At 49.4% G+C, this 18,323-nt stretch overlaps 7 protein-coding genes across 7 annotated transcripts; 5 read left to right on the forward strand and 2 right to left on the reverse strand.

The window, feature by feature from the left end:
• Positions 1-407: 407 nt before the first annotated feature.
• On the forward strand, positions 408-852 carry SAICODRAFT_5805 (uncharacterized protein; the record flags this gene model as incomplete). The annotated part of the gene is made up of 2 exons (XM_019169579.1): positions 408-578; positions 631-852. The coding sequence occupies 2 exons, from the start codon at positions 408-410 to the stop codon at positions 850-852; spliced, it is 393 nt and encodes a 130-aa protein (XP_019025714.1).
• A 1,527-nt stretch (positions 853-2,379) lies between these two features.
• SAICODRAFT_23870 (uncharacterized protein) lies at positions 2,380-2,802 on the forward strand (the record flags this gene model as incomplete). The annotated part of the gene is made up of 1 exon (XM_019166733.1): positions 2,380-2,802. One exon carries the CDS (start codon positions 2,380-2,382, stop codon positions 2,800-2,802), a length of 423 nt encoding a protein of 140 aa, XP_019025715.1.
• A 4,983-nt stretch (positions 2,803-7,785) lies between these two features.
• SAICODRAFT_5808 (clathrin adaptor, mu subunit) lies at positions 7,786-9,232 on the forward strand (the record flags this gene model as incomplete). Its single annotated transcript, XM_019169582.1, has 3 exons — positions 7,786-8,201; positions 8,258-8,443; positions 8,500-9,232. The coding sequence occupies 3 exons, from the start codon at positions 7,786-7,788 to the stop codon at positions 9,230-9,232; spliced, it is 1,335 nt and encodes a 444-aa protein (XP_019025716.1).
• Positions 9,233-9,287: 55 nt separating this feature from the next.
• On the reverse strand, positions 9,288-10,459 carry SAICODRAFT_201195 (HAD-like protein). Its single transcript, XM_019166209.1, has 8 exons — positions 10,304-10,459; positions 10,056-10,240; positions 9,988-10,000; positions 9,741-9,934; positions 9,661-9,687; positions 9,572-9,607; positions 9,418-9,516; positions 9,288-9,364 (listed from the first exon to the last, which is right to left on the reverse strand). The coding sequence occupies exons 2-8, from the start codon at positions 10,227-10,229 to the stop codon at positions 9,344-9,346; spliced, it is 564 nt and encodes a 187-aa protein (XP_019025717.1). The 5' UTR covers positions 10,230-10,240; positions 10,304-10,459; the 3' UTR covers positions 9,288-9,343.
• Positions 10,460-10,574: 115 nt separating this feature from the next.
• SAICODRAFT_48965 (plus-3-domain-containing protein) lies at positions 10,575-12,137 on the forward strand (the record flags this gene model as incomplete). Its single annotated transcript, XM_019168945.2, has 1 exon — positions 10,575-12,137. A coding segment is annotated over one exon (1,563 nt), but the record flags the coding sequence as incomplete, so codon positions are not given.
• Positions 12,089-13,771, reverse strand: SAICODRAFT_17609 (uncharacterized protein). Its single transcript, XM_019165835.1, has one exon. The coding sequence runs from the start codon at positions 13,702-13,704 to the stop codon at positions 12,175-12,177; it is 1,530 nt and encodes a 509-aa protein (XP_019025719.1). The 5' UTR covers positions 13,705-13,771; the 3' UTR covers positions 12,089-12,174.
• Positions 13,772-13,910: 139 nt separating this feature from the next.
• SAICODRAFT_54128 (DNA-directed RNA polymerase III complex large subunit Rpc1) lies at positions 13,911-18,249 on the forward strand (the record flags this gene model as incomplete). Its single annotated transcript, XM_019169265.1, has 2 exons — positions 13,911-13,948; positions 14,004-18,249. 2 exons carry the CDS (start codon positions 13,911-13,913, stop codon positions 18,247-18,249), a joined length of 4,284 nt encoding a protein of 1,427 aa, XP_019025720.1.
• Positions 18,250-18,323: the final 74 nt, after the last annotated feature.

The raw sequence follows: 18,323 nt of genomic DNA on the forward strand, positions 1-18,323 counted from the left end.
CCCTCCGGCTGTGTCTCCGTAGTCACATCTCCGTACTAACATCGATATCTCCTCCATCGTACTCAGAGGCGAGGTATAAGCAAGAGAATATGATGCTCGTTGGTATCATCCCAGGACCGAACGAGCCCTCGGATCTGTATTCCTTCTTACTCCCTTTAGTCGAGGAGTTTGAGGCACTCTATAAGGGTATCCCTGGCATCTGGGATGTTTCCTCCGTGGATTCTAAGCACATGACGTTCACCATGCGAACTTACATCTGTGCTGTTGCTCGAGATCGTCCTGCTATGAAGAAGATGATGCAGACCGTCGGTCACAACGGGCCTTACCCATGTCACATCTGCGAGTTCAGTGGCACCCGCGTTGATTGAGCAAACCATCATTATTACCCGCATTCTTCTTGTGAGAACATGCCACGAGTTCCTGAGCCGTGGGAGACTCGTGATTGTAACATCGATGCTCTTCCAGTCCAAAGACACTGGCAGATGAAGGAGGACATGTTGAACATCGCCCGTGCAAACGACGACAAGCTCAGAACCGCTACGGGCTTGTCTGGGCATTCTGTTCCTGCCAACGCCGCAGTGGCCTTGGAACTTCGGAATTGATGTTATGCATCTGATCTGTGACAACAAGTGCCATCTACTATTCAACTTGTGGGATGGACGGCTCCCTTGCAACACGGATGCTACGTGTACAGCAGCGGATAAGCCGGATGCCGAGGAACTGCAGGTCGCCGTGAGACCTCTCGACGATTCCGAGCGTGAGCGTGGGCGTGGGCGTGATCCGGAGGAGGCAGAAGAGGATGCCGATGCCGCCGTGAACTCTGATGATGCAAGCCGCATTGATAACCTGTGATGAATGGGACCAATGAATGTCACGTCTGTGCAGTATGCAGTCATGAGGTAGAATGGTATAACAGTGTAGTGATGGTAAATCGTATAAAAAATTGTACTTTCAAGACGAATTGTCAATCCAGATTGTGCCCAGAATATCCTCAGTGACTAGAGTAACTCTATTCGTGATACTGGATAATTTTATTCGGGTTTTATAATCGTGTTTGGTAGAATTTAAGGGTCTCGTAGGGATGAGTAATGTTCAGGGTTTTCGAAAATTGATTCTAAAACCCTCGACCGCCGCCGCGCGTAAATCGCACTGTACATAGACACGGGCATCACGATCGTCATATGCACATGATATAGTGGGCATTCCGGACATGTCTGTATGTAAAGGCCGAGCGAGTTATTCATTAGTGTCGGATCAATTGCCGAACCTTTATCGCGCAATATTCGGCCCATGTGAGTAGCCAATGAATTACTATCCGGCAAAAATCACACACAGCATCGTGAACTGAAATCTCAGACAAAATTGCGAATCAAAAATCATGTTATAATCGTGGATTATACCCAAAAGACGATCCTGAATTAGGACAAATCTTATCATAGATTGAACCGCCCAGAATCATGGGTTATACCCCAAATCGTCAAGGATGATGCCAAATCATATGGTGGATTGATCATGCCCGATCTTGTCAAGGATTAATCCGACATGTTCAAGCATCGGGTCTTATAATCCATGATAAAATTAGACTTATCAACGACAGAAGTCATGAATTGAATTTAACCTAGTAATCCATGATTCCATTATGTGCTCAGGGCCAATTTTAAAGTCACAAGCAAGCTTCCTGAAACTATGGGAGAGCTAATCCACCGGGAGCCTATGTGCAAAATACAGAAGACTGATATGGAGCAACTTGCCGGAGATAATCAGAGAACCCTACATTCGCGGATATCATGGATTACGATATCCAGTCCAATCCATAATTTAGAAACGTGGACTAATCCATGATTGTCTCGTGGATTTCAGGACCCAAACCGCGATATGATTCAGCATAATCCACGATATGTTTCGGCATGATCCCTGATGAAATCGGGTTTATGCCTGGAAAAGTGGCAAAAAAAATGCAGTGTCATTGGGGAGTATCATTGGGGAAAAAAGCGAGAGTACTAATAAAGATATTGTATTATGAGTATGATAACAGCTGTAGAGGTACAGTAGCAATAATCATGGTCGTATAACTCAGGTTGTTAGCAAAAAACTGAATGATGTACAGGCAATCTCATCCATACATGGCCTTCATCGTTGTTGCTAATGGAGATAGAGACGTTCAATCGCACACATAAGTCTTGGAAGAACACCATACCTCTCGCCGAAAGTAGGATGGGATCCTCTAGAAATCAATATGTTATAAGAAGACTAAAAACAACAACTTTCATGCATTTTTCTGGACTGATCATATAAGGTTTGGCCAGCCGTTGCATCATTAAGGGGTAAGGCCGAGGTTGACCGATACCAAGGGTAAGCGACCGACCAATGTATCTCAACATGGACGAGGTACCGTACTCTGAGCTTTCAGACAGCGGTAGAGTTCTTAGGCGTGCACGGATGTGTGCCCTCATCAAAATTGGTCGTTCTCACAATGAGGTCATGGAGCCGTGCAAAGTTGCCCCGTCTACCCTGTCCAACATCACCAAGCGGTGCCTCAACTCGGCTGTTTTCATGGACGTCCCTCGGTCTGGCGGTCCAACCAAGCACGACGAACGCGATGACAAACGCATTGTCCGGTTGGTGCGCTCCGGCGTGGAGAAAAACGCCGTAGTCGCTGCGGCCCCTTTCAACATGACCGCTGAAAAGCCGAACAGTGCGAAAACGGTGAGGGAGATCTTGCATCAGAACGGTGGAAAGTCAAGGATAAAACCAAGAAAACCCTTTCTGAGCCGCAAAGCACGGGAGGAGCGCCTCAAGTGAGCTAAACAACACCTTGACTGGACTGTCGAGCAGTGGAGATAGGTGGTGTTTACTGACGACACCAAAACTCAACGTACTGCCGGCGCCAACTACCGAGAGTACACATGTGTGTTTGAGGATGACGAACTACGCGATGATAGTCCCGACTGAGGATGCATAGTGGCGGTGGGAGTTGCTTTGTGCTTGGAGGAATGTCGGCGCTGGGATTGACCGACTTGCATTGGTTCGGACTCTCGGCAAAGGAGACCGTCGACCAGCACTGGATCAAAGCGGCCGTGGAACAGTGTCTTGAACCGAAGCTAGTTAAGTGGTGCACTCTTGATTCGGACTTGTTGGTCGCTCACGACAATGATCCAGGATGGAAGTCTCGCAGAGTACAGGAGCTGCTGGATAGGCGTGTATGCACCGGATTGACTGGCCGTCATGCTCGCCAGATATGAACCCGATTGAGAACTTGTGGTCTATTATTGTCCGGAGGCTTGCTGAGATGTTTCCGATGGCGACGAGTGTTCCAGACGTCTTTGAGCAAGCATGGGAGGTTTGGCACAAAGTCACGCTTGAGGAGATCCTCAAGCTGATCGATTCCAGGCCAGATTGAGTGCGAATGTTTGACGAACGAAAGGGAGGCCATACCACTTATTAGCGGGGGCCCATTGATGTTATCGGTGGATGGAGAGGTGCACGTTGGTAGCGCCCCATCAGCTGTGGGAAGCGCTGGTAGGCCAGAGCAGGGTAAGTAAACATGTAGATAAGCACGCAAATTTTACAAGAGGATAGTTTCATATAAGTATAACAGTGTGGTGGTGGTAAATCGTATAAGAAATTCTACTTTCAAGACGAATTGTCAATCCAGATTGTGCACAGAATATCCACCAACTCGAATAACTCTATTCGTGATACTGGATGATTTTATTCGTGTTTTATAATCGTGTTTGGTAGAATTTGGGGGTCTCGTAGGGATCCTCCGCGTCGTCCGACAGATTCCATTATCATTTATGCAACCCGCCTATACTGAAGGTAAGCGTAGATGTAGGATGACCATGAGCAGCATGGTGCAGCAGAGTAGATATATCCAATATTTCACACTGTCCCTACGAAATCAACGCTTGTCTAACTTACACGAGCTGTCATTTACACCAGCGTAATCCACAACGGTGCTCGTGTAATCCAGTCTCGAAAACCGGAAGCAAATTCCACGAGCGCCAACTTGCTAGGGCCATGTCAAAATCGTGGCTTTGTCTGGGATGACACATGGTTACGCACTTTATTGTGAACTACTATCCTGGCAGAAATCCTCAACAAATTCGTGGATTACAGTCCTTAATATTATCATTGATAATGCCGAAAAAAATCATGGATCAAGCAGAGTCAAATCGTGGTTTGGGTCCCGTCATCCAGAATATGATCGTCATTTAACCCGCAACCGAAAATGATGAAGTAAACGGGATTTTGTACTCCATAATTTCTGCGAACGTAGAAACTAAGCCAAATCCTTAAGAGTAATATGCCTCATTCCCCTCCGGATTACCAGAGTCCATAAACTGAACTTATAGGCGGGTCCCGCGATTTGTAGGATCCCACAAATACAAATCAGCCCTATACATGTATGTAGATTTAAAGATGATGAATCAAATCTGAGTTTCAAATCGTAGATTCGATTGGAAATGGTCATGAATCTCGTGCGCCATCATGGACTACAAATCATGGATAACTGTGGATTGAAAATGGATCAAGCCATATCATGCACATCTCATTTTTCATCTCAAACGCGATTACGATTATATTGTCAACGCTCAAGCCGACGTTTTCGTATTGGGTCCTATAATCCACGCTAAAGTCGAGCTTTATCCCAACAAAAGAATCCATGGATATAAGCTGACCTGGTGATCCATGATTCGCGCATACGCAGGCGCTGGTATGATTGATTTACAATTACGCCAAATTAGGCCAACCAGATTAGGGATTATGCCGGTTCTCGTACATGATTAAGCAGAGCTTCGTGATACAAAAGCGTTTCAACTACCAAATCGGATTTTACCCCGGACAAATTGATCCCAAGCTTGCATGCACGATTCCAGCAATCATAGGGCACAGGGATAGCCTGTTTGTAACACCTGAGCTCTCCCCACGTTCGTCAGACTCATGGATAACAAATCCTGTTTAATCCATGCTTGTATTCTGGACTTCAGGACCCAAACGATGATTTGGATTGGCTTAATCCATGATTCCACGGTACAAATCGATATTATCCACAACAAGATCGTGCTTAATGCACACTTTAGTTCGGCATAATCCACAATGCGATTCGGCATAATCCACAATGCGATTCGGCATAATCCATGATCAATCTACGCTGGAAGTCAGCATTATCCACAGTATTTTCTGGCTCAACCGCACTGTATATGGTGCCATTCAATCCTGGAGCTGATTCAATTTCATCTCTGATCAAACCATGATAGCGCCCGGTATAATCCATGATAACTTCGGACTTAATGCGCGATTTTGACTTTTTAAGGGGAGTCGCTTGCGGAGGAGATTATTAACCAGGAGACGCTTGGGAGGGTGTTCATGTTATGTTAGTATCGGCGTCATGCCTCAAGGTCTGAGAGCTGGAAAGTGTTGTTCAACTTGGCTTTTTGATCAATATCCGATCTGCATATATAGGTACATACTACGCTTTGGCTCATGGCGCACGGGATCATGTCGATTCGAGAGACTTGAGAAATTATGAAGAGAGATGAAACAGATGCGGATATATCAAAGAAAAGCACATCAAATCACAGAACGAATAGCAAGACCTATATTATACTAATATAAGTGGGAATCAATCCTGACCTGAAAGCCCATATGAAACACGCTCTTCATGTCACCCTCTCATCCTCTCACATCTCTCCATTGCGAAGGATGGTTGCTCAGGTACAGAATACGTGCAGTCACTTATGCGACAGTCTTTCCTTCAACTCTTCAGCTTGCGGTGTTCGCCGTTCTCATTCTCCATACGAACAGCAGGCTCACGTCCGTGTTGGATCTTCCATTGGGACCTGGAGCGGGCGTGACGCGTGGTGTTTGCCTCTTGGTTGGAGGCCTCCTCGCGCAGTTGCGTCGCACTTGCAACCTCTTTTTAACAGAGCGATTGCGTTGGTGAGGTGTGCGACGGTTGTTCGGTTGGAGAACGGGGGAGGCAGGGGCAGGGGAGGCAGCGCGGTCACGCAAGTCTTTTGCGAACGGGGATCTTTCAGTGATGAGCCTGAAATCACTGCTCTTCGAAACACTTGCTGGCATCCATGATCATACGGAGTCTTCACAAAATTGCCTGATCGAGTTTGTGACGTTGGAAACGCTAGCGCGCGCACAGTTCCGGATCGGGAAGAATTGTGAAGGAGTTCCGGGTCGCGCGTAGGATTGAGGGTTGTAAAGTTTCGTGTGACATCAAGACTGAGTCTGACTCAGGCTACATGTTCTGTTGAACCAATCGAGTTCTTCCGATGCCGTTAGCTCGCACCCTTCCGGATCCGGAGCGTCACTGTCACACGCAGCTGCAGCTCAACGTGAGATGCCCACCGGATCGAGAGACATGAGGGTCGTGAGGGTAGCAAATCGAGCTGCACGCTATTATGGGTCAACTCGAAAAAACTTACACCCTTGCTGGGTCCTCATCCAAACTCTCCTCCTTACCAAACCATCCACAACCTCTTACTTACACTTCAAAACTGAGTATCATGTCGACCATCTTGAGCTCTACTTCTGCCTCTAGCTCTGCTACCACTGTCACCTCCTGCGAGGTCAGTCAGCAAGAGCCCGTCTTCCAGACTGGCTCCGGTTGTCTCCGCCCTCTCTTTAAGCTTGGACGTCGGGCGCCGCGCACGCTGGGGCTGAAGGCTGAGGATGAGAAGGCAGTGATGGCCAGAACAGGTGTAGTGGCTATTGAGATTGTTGAACAGTGTCGTGGAGAGGTTACAATCAAAGACCTGCTGAACAGCGTCCCTGTCACGAGGAAGGGAGGAGTCTTGAGAGACCTGCGGGCAACTATCAAGATTACCCTCCGAACCAAGGGCGAGGATTTCCACGAGAGGCTCGATATTTTGAAGATCACCGCCAAAAAGAATAAGGTATGTACTTTGTGTGTTCCGCATTTGACCGAGAGCCGAGAATTGAGACTAACAACATGGCAAGGCGATGAAGAAAGTCATTGCGTTTGCTGATAAACAGAAGCGCAAGGCCATGTGCCCTCGGTTTAAAGAGAAGAGGAACACTAAGTTCTGGACCGTCGAAGAACACATGGACTTTGAGGTTGCTCTTGCTGAGTGGTACAGGATGGGTGATGAATTCAGGGCACAGCAGAAGAAGGTATGTTAATATTCACAGTTACTCTTTCAAGTTGATGAATATTAACACTAGTTCAAGGAAAAGAAAGCGAGAAAGTAGAGGAGAACGATGAGAGCATAGGGCAGTTAGATGGAAGGTTTGTCATCCCTTCCCTTTCTGGCTCTAGCATAATGTACTGATCCCGAAATTAGAAGAAGAAGGCAGCGCGACGCCGTCAGGAAGACGAATGTCAAGCCCAAGACAGCACCCAGATCATAAGGGAATTCGCAGAGCCAGGAAGCACAAACGGGACCGAAAGCTCTATAGTAGGCAAGGAAGCCGGGCGCCGTCTTGAATCCGCTGGGGAGACTAAAGTCAAGCCCAGCGAAGATGTGTTGCCTCCTAGCCTAGATTCCGGCCATGGAGTATCAAACATGGCCGGCGGGAAATATAACCAGCATATAGCCCGCTCATTGTCCACTCCTGTGATTGTAAATCTTGTACCCAAGCTGTTTAAGCTTGAATAGTTTTGTGATTATCTGAACGTGAGGATTTGTCCCAGCTCAAGTCATCCCACGACGTAGCGTCCCACGACGTAGCGTCCCTTGACCAGGGGAACGCATAACCATATACGGGATTGACTACGTTACAGGTCGACGTCGGACTACACAAAACAAAATGCCCGACATCGACGCTCTCTTCATCCTCAATTCAGATGACCAGCTCATCTTCGAGCACCATTGGCGAAGACGCGTCACATATGAGACGACAAACGCCCTGTACTCCTCAGCGAGGGATCAACTGGACAGCACTGGACCCTTCATCGCTGCCTCGGATGGAAGTCTGTTATACCATGTAACTCATGCGCCGGCCTCGACCACGCATGACAATGTTGTTTTCCTCCTAGCGACATCGTCGGAGGCACCACCGTTGGTGGCTTTGGAGTTCTTGCACAGGATCATCCTCGTTCTGCAGGATTACTTTGGCAAAGTCACAAGTTCGACAATCGAGGGCAATTACGACGTAATCTGCAACCTGATGTACGAGATGATGGACAATGGCGAACCACTACTGACTGAGCCCAACGGTTTAAGGTACAGCGCAATGTGGTGTTCATGTCTGCAGATAGATCACTAACTCGTGCGTACAGAGACGCTGTCGAACCACCCTCAATTATGTCAAAACTGTTAGCGTCAACAGGTATAAATGCATCTTCACTGTCAGCCGCGACGAACCCTAGTATATCCACAATACCCTGGAGGAGATCAAAGGTGTCATACAACAATAACGAGATCTACGTGGACGTTATCGAGAGAATCCGCGCGATTACCGATGCGTATGTCCGCCTAATCAACATTGATCTCGAAAACGAACACTGACATGTTTCTACAGACACGGTCGACTCACCCACGCAACCGTACAAGGCGCCTTCCGCGTAAAATGCCAAATCTCCGGCGTCCCAGACCTCCTAATGAACCTCTCAACCCCCCTCGACCTCCCATCCCTCCACCCAAGTATCCGACTAGATCAACTGCAGACAAATCCACGCGCACTCTCATTCATCCCCCCCGACGGCGAATTCGAACTCGCAACTTACGAGACCGAGTTGAGTGGAGGGAGGATATGGCCTTTACACGCCGAAGTACGAAAACGGAGGAACTCGCCAGAGTGGGAGTTGGCTGTGAGTGTCAATCGTATGCCTGCGCGGAACTCGTCAGCAGCCTCACCGTTGACTGTGGACGACATATCGGTGGAGATCACCTTACCATCCCCCGCCTCAAACATCCGCACCTCAAAAGGCGAGCCAGAAACAACCCCAACAAAACTAACTTGGTCCATCGGAAAACTCGCACAATCCCAATCCGCAGTCCTCAAAGCCACCTTTTCCGGCGAAGGCGCACGGAGACCTACGGAGGTACGCCTGAAATGGAGCATGACGGGATGGGCGGCGAGTGGAATGCGTGTTGAAGGGATCAAGATTACGAAAAATCATAATGAGGGTGGTGGGATAAGTGGGGGGAGTATGAATGGGAGAGCGGGGATGGGTGCGGCGGCGGCGGAGGGGAAGCTTTTCAAGGGAGTGAAGTATGCGACGCAGTCTGTGGATTGGGTGATTAGGTGCTGAAGTGTGATTGAAGAGCATTTCTGAGCATATTCGTGCTTTGCATCGCCTTAGAGAATGCCATTACGCATTGATGGGTTTGCATATACCATAGATCCGCAACTATATGAGGGCCTAAAACCCGTTTTCCAAAACCTGTGTCCACAGTGTTAGACCACCTACCATCAAATGGAACGTCGCAGACATACCTGTATCAGCTCAGTAAGGGAAGCAATGACCACATCTGCCGTATCCTTCAGATGCCCATTCACGTCACTCAACAGGAGCACAGTCGCAGCGCCAGCTCTCTGTACACCCTGATCAGCATTCACGTTGGAACACCTATACATGTCACGGCCGTACCTTGCCGGCTTCTAAATCGTCAGCCGAATCACCGACCTGTGTATTCGTGTCAACAGATTTTTACGCAACGCCGTACAGGAGATACAGACCATAATCACTGCTTGTGGATCCACATTCTTGCACAGCATTAGCCCAGAGGACACGTTCGTCAACCACTAAGGGAACACACCCAGTGTTCCGCGATGTGCAATATAGGCGCCGGATGTGGTTTCGGCGGTCGAAACTCTCTCGTTACCACCGGCGAGACATCCAGTCCCCCTAGGAAAGTGCTGATAAGGTGGTTCGTTGGTACGGGAAAATTACGTGTGCATATAGCCTTGGGTATGCCTTGGTGCTCGAGAAAGGCGAATAATTCGCGGAGACCTGATTGAAGCGTAAGATGAAGGCTCAATGCCAGTCACGCAGGACGGTGTCACCTGGTTGAGCTTTCTGTTCATACGAAAGATTAGCCTTAGCCAGAGCAGACCGTTCTCACTCTATGAACCATTTCCTGCATCGCTCTTCGTTCGATTGAGCGAATTGCTTCCTCAGCTTCTGATTGCTCTGGTTGTGGAAGACTGTGGATGTGGTCCAAGATGTCGATGGCAGGGGCAATTTTCAAGGCTTGTCGCATTCTTTCCAGTCGTGAGTGAACAGTGTTCGTCCATAATGGGTACATAACTCTTACTCCTGTATGAAGAAGACAGCATCAGTACGGCCACTACCATATTTCGCGGGTCCTCCACCCCATACCTTGAACATGTACGTCTGTGGAAGGCACAAAGTACCATCCATATCAAAAACAACACCCTTCACAGCATTTATCCTGCTATTAGGTGTACCACTCTTGAGTCCATGGAAGCGCATGTTGTCGGGGTGTATGGGGTGTATGGGATGACGGAATAGGCAGCGACCCCGTAACGTAGACACCCCAGGCACTAGTGAACCGCGAGCGACTGATGCCGAGGAGCAGCACAAAACATTGAACGGACGAGAAATCATCCCTGGTAAACAAATGGCTGACGATCTTGACAATGAACTCTTGGAGCTGGCAGGCCACGCTGATGGCTCCTCGCCGGCTCCTCAGAGAAGCGAGCCTTCTAAGAAACGCCGGAGAGCGAACTCTGACGATTTTGATGCCTCTTCGGATGAGGGAGAGTCAGATGACGATGTAGAGCAACAGGGCGAGTCTGAGGATGAGGAGAGCGATGAAGAAGCCGCTCTGCCGTATCCTCTGGAGGGAAAATACAAGGATGAGGCAGACAGAGCCCATGTATTGGGCCTCACCGAAGTCGAACGTGAATCGCTCCTCTATGACCGTGAAATGGAGCATGAAAAAATCATGGAAGCTTTCGAGGTTGCGCAGCGTGCACGCCAGCAAAGAGCTTCTCAAACCTCGAAATCACGAGAAAGCAGGGCATCCGACACCACCCGTCGCTCCGCACGCGACAAGAAGGTCAAGACCGACACGAAGAGCAAACTCTCCGAGCTGGTTAAGCGCAGAGAAGATAAATCGAAGGGAGTGAAATCCAGGCGTGACGATTCCGAAAGTCCTGACGATCTTGACCGCAAGGACTTAGGATGGGGTGACAGTGATGACAGCGACGAAGACGAGGTACACCGACCACAACCCAGAAGACGTGACGCGGAGGAAGAAACTGGTACAATTACTCTCGAGGGCATCAACTCAATCCGCATCTCACGAAAATTCCTCGGAAAGTTCCTGTATTACCCAGCATTCGAGAACGCAATCCGTGATGCTTTCGTGCGCATCAACATTGGACAGGACAGGGGCGAGAACGTTTACCGTGTTGCTCAGATCAAGGGAGTCGTCGAGAAAGGAAAGACCTACAACGTCGAAGGTACACCCACAAACCTCCGCCTGGAATGCCAGCACGGAAAGGCCGTCAAAGATTTCGAGATGAGCTTCGTGTCTTCATCACCTATAATGGAGAAGGAATACGCGCGGTGGGTGAAGACGTGCGAGGACGACAAAATAAAACCACTGGGACAACGCACCGTCGAACGCAAGATCGAGGAACTGAAAGAGTTCACCGCCTACACCCTGACGCCAGAGGACATCACCGCCATGCTCGAGAAAAAGCAAGCCCTCCGAAAACAACCAGGCAACCACATCATCGAACAAAACCACCTCAAACAACGTCTCGCAATCGCCCTCTCAAAAGGTAACACAGAAGAAGCCTCACAAATCAAATCCCGCATCGAAGATCTCGAACACATCGCAGCACAATACACCAAAGAGCACGAATCCCGGCTCTCCAAACTTGCACGCTTAAACGAGAGGAACCGGCGCGCAAACGTGGAGGAGGTCAGGAAGGCTGAGTTGAGGAACATTCTGGAGGCGAAGAAAGCTGCGGCTGTGGGGAAGGCGGCGGATCCGTTTGCGAGGTTGAAGACGGTTCCGAAGAGGTATTATAACAGTCAGCCTACGTCGGATGTGAGTCAGACTGCTACGCCGCAACCGGAGGCGGCGCCTGAGGTGGTGCCGGTAACGACGACTGTGAAGAAGCCTGTCGGGGGTGTCGATGATGTGATTGCGTCCGTTGATATCGATATTGACATATAGAGGGTCGTAGCATAATCTTTGCCATTGGCCTCGACGTTCACAAGAAATATCTCAACTTTCTAAGCAACTCTTCATTATCCTCATGATCTTCCTCGACACGCTCCTCCTCGACACGCTCCTCCCCGACACGCTCCTCCCCCTCCACATCAGATTCTCGAATCATAATCCCGCGCGTCCACATAGACTTCTGTCTCTTCTTCCTCAGCCCATACTCCACCATCCCCTTCTCCTGCCGGCGCCCCCACTTCTCCGCCATCCCGAAACTCTCCAAAAGCTTCTTCAGATGAAATTCCACAACCATGCCTCTCTTCCTTGCCTTCTGTTCCACCAATCTCCAGAACACATTTCGACAGAGCCGTGCATTGGCGAGTTTGTGATTTTTTGTGCCGGGTGCTGAGACCATCTCTGCGGCAATGATGGGCCAATTGAAGGAATGTTGCTGGGTGAGGGAAATGAGGTGGAGGACTTGGTCATTGGTCCAGGGCGGATAGGACGAGGATTCTTCGCTGGCAGGCCCTCTATGTTGTATAGCAACCCATTTGTCACGGCATCCTTTTCTACTCCGTGTCCCGACCTCCTTAGTGATTGCTGCCCATTGCTCAATTCTTGTCATTGTGGGATTGTCAAGGTATCTCTCAACCGCGGACCGCAGTCTCTCTGTTTCTTCTTGAGACCATGGGCCACGTTCGCAGTTAGTCACTACCTCAGTGTAGTAAAGGTACCCATCCCGGAGGGAGCTAGGTGACCAGTCAGGAAAGTGATCTTTGGCTAGCAGTGTCCATCTGACTACCTGGTTCCGGCGGTAATGTTTCACGTCAGGGTCATCCAACAACATCTCGATTTTTTCCAGCATCTCATCCGTAAAGGATCCGTTCTTGTACTGTTTGTCGTCCAAACCGAATCGACTGGCGCGCAATTCAATTTGCACCGCACTTCGCCCCGGAAGCAATTTTTCAATCAACGCCCATCTCGGACCATGCTTCTCGTATGCTTCTTTGAGGATCTTTTTCTCCTCCACAGTCCAGGGGGTACCAGTCTTATGGAAGGCAGGGTTGATGGATGTCGTACGCCATTTGCGTAGGCATTGTTCCGGTGTGCGGGTCCCTACCATCTTTGCGGCCTCCTCCCAATCAATATCTTTCCAGCAAGCGTTCATCTGTCCCTTGCCCTCAATACACCCCTGAAATTTCTTGGTTTCCTCAACAGACCACGGTCCTTTACGGAAAACACCAGGAACGTCCTCAACACTCTTCCTGACCGGGTGCTGGGTATGTTGAAAGACTTTGGTGAGGGCTTCATATTGTTTTTCGCATTCTTCAGGAGGGAAGGAGAGACCTTCGGAGACACGGGGCCAGTCGTTGTTGTAGAGAGACGCACGGCGGAGGAGGATGCTTTCATCTTCTTTGGTCCATGTGATGGTGCTGCCGTCGCTGGCAACTTGTGCTGGCCCGTGGGTGGAGTACCATAAAGTTGGAGGTTTGTTAAAGCGGTACCAGACGTGGTTGTAGGCCGTGACACAACTCAGCGGGCGTACTTTGTTCAAGAGTAGGGAAAGCGTTTGCCGCATGCGGTGTTTGTACTGTAGCTGATCAAGGACGGCGAGCCCATCGCCCTGGTCGGATCATGGATGTAACGTAGACATCTTCGCGCTCCCGCCTGCGAGTTCATGACTTGGTGAGGGACAGCCGCGGCTGAGGGTGGCGCAAAAATACATACGAGCCTGGACAGTCGCGAAAGCTCTACGGAGTCCCGAAAGCCTGAGAGGGCAGTACAATGAAGGAGCAGGTTATTGATAATGTGCCGAAGCGGATGTAAGTCACCCAGGCTGTTCCGCTCGAGGACTGGAGCTAATCAGGCTTTGCGCAGTAAATATCTGCAATTCGGTATCTCATCACCCAAGGACATTGTACGGCAAGGCAGCGTCGAGGTTTCGTCAAATCAATTGTACGTCTTCGATGGGGCGCAGAAAAGGGCATATCAGCATGGTGCTCTTGACCGACGGCTAGGTCCCTCCTCCAAGGACGGCGTTTGCGAAACATGCAACAAGTCTATGCAGGAATGTGTTGGTCACTTCGGTCACGTCAAGCTCGCTCTTCCATGCTTTCATATCGGATACTTCAAATCGGTCATCACGGTTCTGCAAAACATCTGCAAGGACTGCTCTCGTGTCCTTATCGATGAGAATTCCCGCCGTGATTATCTGAAGTCACTACGAAGACCAGGAATCGACAACCTTACACGCATGAACATTTGCAAGAAAATTAACACTCAGTGCAAGAAGGTCAGGAAATGTCTCTATTGTGGGAGTACGCAGGGTGTGGTTAAGAAGGCCGGTCCTCTTAAGATCATCCACGAGAAATACCGACACAAGAAGAACACCGAGGAGGAGTCCGACTTCCGCAAGACTTTCGAATTCGTGCAGAAATTCCAGGCAGATATCAAGCCGAACCTTGCGAAAGCCCATGACGATCTGAATCCTCTAAAGGTTCTCAACCTATTCCGTCAGATCAAGCCGTCAGATTGTGAGTTGCTCGGTATGGATCCTGAGGAGGGTCGCCCTGAGATGTTCATCTGGCAGTATGTTCCTGCTCCGCCATCATGTATCCGTCCAACGGTCAATCAGGGAGATACCACTAACGAAGACGGTCTTACGCACAAGCTTGCCGAAATTGTCATGATCAACTCGGAAATTAAGGGTTGTCTAAAAGCCGGTCAGCACGTTTCGCAACTCATGGAGCAGTGGGAGTTCTTGCAATTGTCGATCGCTCTCTACATTCACAGTGAAATGCCGGGTGTTCCACCACGCGTATCGGCGGAACTGAAGCCCATGCAGGGTCTTTGCCAACGTCTGAAAGGTAAAACCGGTCGTTTCCGTGGTAACCTTTCTGGTAAGCGTGTGGACTTCTCTGGACGTACTGTTATCGGGCCTGATCCAAATTTGCGCATTGACCAGGTCGCCGTGCCGGAGCGTGTTGCCAAGATCCTGACATACCCGGAGCGTGTGACGAGCATGAACATCGAAAAGTTGAAGCAGTGTGTTATCAACGGAACCGATATTCACCCTGGCGCGAACTACATCATCGACCCTGAAACCGAAACCAAGAAATACCTGAAGTTTGGTAACCGTGAGCGCCTGGCAGATGAGTTGAAGATCGGTCATATTGTTGAGCGTCACTTGAACGACGACGATATCGTTCTTTTCAACCGTCAGCCCTCTCTGCACAAGCTTTCTATTCTTGCACACAGAGCCAAGATTAGGCCATGGCGAACATTCCGTTTGAACGAATGTGTCTGTAACCCTTACAACGCAGATTTCGACGGTGACGAGATGAACATGCACGTTCCGCAAACTGAGGAAGCACGTACAGAGGCTATCGAGTTGATGGGTGTCAAGAACAATCTTGTCACACCGAAGAACGGAGAGCCGATTATCGCTGCCATCCAGGATTTTATCACTGCCGCTTACCTTATCAGTCGTCGCGATACCTTCTACGACCGCAAGAGTTTCACGCACATCTGTTCCTTCATGTTCGATGCCGACAAGCAGGTCGATCTTCCGCCACCTACGATCTGGAAACCTCAGCGTTTGTGGACCGGAAAGCAGATCTTCAATGTTTTGATGAGGGCGAACAAGTCGGAGAACGTCATCGTGAACCTTGAGGCGAAGTGTAAGACCATGGTTGATGTGCCAAAGGGTTCTGGTCTCCCGAATGACATGTCTCCGAACGATGGATATCTTGTCATCCGTGGTAGTGAGGTCATGTGTGGTGTCATGGACAAGGCAACTGTCGGAGATGGAAAGAAGAATTCTCTGTTCTATGTTATTCTTCGTGATTACGGACCAGATCAGGCAGGACAGGCTATGAACCGCCTTGCCAAGCTTTGTGCTCGCTGGTTGGCAAACCAGGGGTTCTCTCTCGGTATCAACGACGTTCAAGCATCGGATCATCTCAATGGGAAGAAGGATGCGGCTATCCAGAGAGCATATGATAAGGCCAACGGTGTCTACAAGCAACTTGAGGAGGGTAAGCTTGAAAACATGCCCGGATGTACCGGTGAACAGACTGCAGAGTTGAATGTATCCGGGACTTTGTCCGCCGTCCGTGGTGAGGCTGGTGATTACTGTTTGAAGGAGTTGCCACGTTCCAACGCTCCCCTTATCATGGCCAAGTCTGGTTCCAAGGGATCTCTTGTTAACGTGGCGCAGATGGTCGCGCTTGTCGGTCAACAGATTATCGCGGGTAAGCGTGTGAAGGATGGATTTCAAGATCGTACTTTGCCGCACTTCACTAAGGGTTCCAAGAGGAACCCTCTTTCTAAGGGGTTCGTTCGCAACAGTTTCTACACTGGTTTGACTCCGTATGAGTTCATTTTTCATGCTATTTCTGGTCGTGAGGGTTTGGTTGATACTGCTGTCAAGACTGCTGAAACTGGTTACATGTCACGTCGTTTGATGAAGTCGCTCGAGGATTTGTCCGCGCAGTACGACGGAACTGTTCGAAACGCCGTTAACGGTATCGTGCAGTTTGTTTACGGTGATGATGGTTTGGACCCTACATATCTCGAAGGTGATGGCGAGCCCGTTGAGTTCAAGAGGACCTGGAAGCATTGTCAGAACAAGGTATTCTTGCGGTCTTTGGGCAAGCACGACCTGGGGGAGCGTGGCCTATTGCCCTTTGAGATCAATCAGATCGTCGAGGAGGCTCTACAGGAACCCAACTTTATCAGGAACTGTACAGATGCATTCTTGAACAAGGTGAAGGAGTTTGTCCACAAGAGTATTGCTAGTGAGCTTAAGAAGATTCGCGAGGACAAGGGATTGTTGCCTATGCTGATGCCACCTGAAGATGTTGCGGAAATCGAGACAATTGACGATGCAGTACCTCCAGTGGAACGAATGGCTGTTCAACAGCTATTGACTGTTACGAAGACGCAGATCTTGGTCTTCCTCCGACTCTGCTGGGAGAAGTACATGAAGGCGAAGGTTGAGCCCGGAACTGCAGTCGGTGCTGTTGGTGCACAAGCTATTGGTGAGCCTGGTACGCAAATGACGTTGAAGACCTTCCACTTTGCTGGTCTTGCATCTATGAACGTCACTATGGGTGTGCCCCGTATCAAGGAAATCATTAACGCCGCGAAGACGATTGCGGGTCCGATTATTACTTGTGAATTGGAAAAGCAGTCCAACCGTGATGAAGGGTTTGGCCGCGAGGTCAAAGGTAGGATTGAGAAAACTTACCTTAAGGATATCGCCGCCTTCACTGAGGACACGTTTGCCCCGAGCAGTAACTACATCAGTCTTAAGATTGATTGGCTAGCCGTTGCGAACTTGAAGCTCGAACTGGCTATTGAGGATATCAGCAAGGCCATCGCGCAGGCACCGAAGCTCAAGATCGGAGGTGCCTGTATGGTAGCTTCAGGCTCTGTGGACCGTATCAACATCTTCGTTGACGACCCGACGGGCAAGGAGGACGTTTACTACAAGATGCAGACTTGGAAGCGAGCTCTCAACAACATCGTTGTGAAGGGTCTTCCGGAAGTTGGCCGTGCTATTCTTCGTAAAAAGGAAGACAAGTCCGACCCTAAGGAGGAGCATGGCGAGTTCCAACTCAAGATTGAAGGCTACGGGTTGCGAGAAGTCATGATCACTCCCGGTGTCAACGGAACTCGTACTCAGACCAACCATATCATGGAGACATGCAAGGTCCTTGGTATCGAAGCTGCTCGTAACAAGATTTACGAAGAAATCGAGTTCACCATGAGTTCTCACGGTATGAATATCGATCCCCGTCATATGATGTTGCTCAGTGATGTCATGACCTACAAGGGCGAGATTCTTGGTATTACTCGTTTCGGTGTTGCCAAGATGAAGGACAGTGTGATGATGCTTGCTTCTTTCGAGAAGACGACAGATCATCTCTTCGACGCCTCATTCTTCCACAAGCGTGACGCAATCGAAGGAGTCAGTGAGTGTATTATCATGGGTGTGCCTATGCCTATCGGAACCGGTCTGTTTAAGTTGATCAGGCAAAACGAGATGCCGGAGAAGCTGGAGCCGAAGCGCCTCTTGTTCGATACACCAGAGCACAGGGTGAACATGTTCAGAGCGTGATGGCGCTTGTGATGACGATTGACGTGAAAGGAAATTTAGCACTTATTTGACATATTTTTGGTATCTGGTCGGCG

This window comes from Saitoella complicata (genome assembly GCF_001661265.1).
Source record: "Saitoella complicata NRRL Y-17804 unplaced genomic scaffold SAICOscaffold_5, whole genome shotgun sequence".
In the NCBI taxonomy this organism is placed as follows: domain Eukaryota; kingdom Fungi; phylum Ascomycota; class Saitoellomycetes; order Saitoellales; family Saitoellaceae; genus Saitoella; species Saitoella complicata.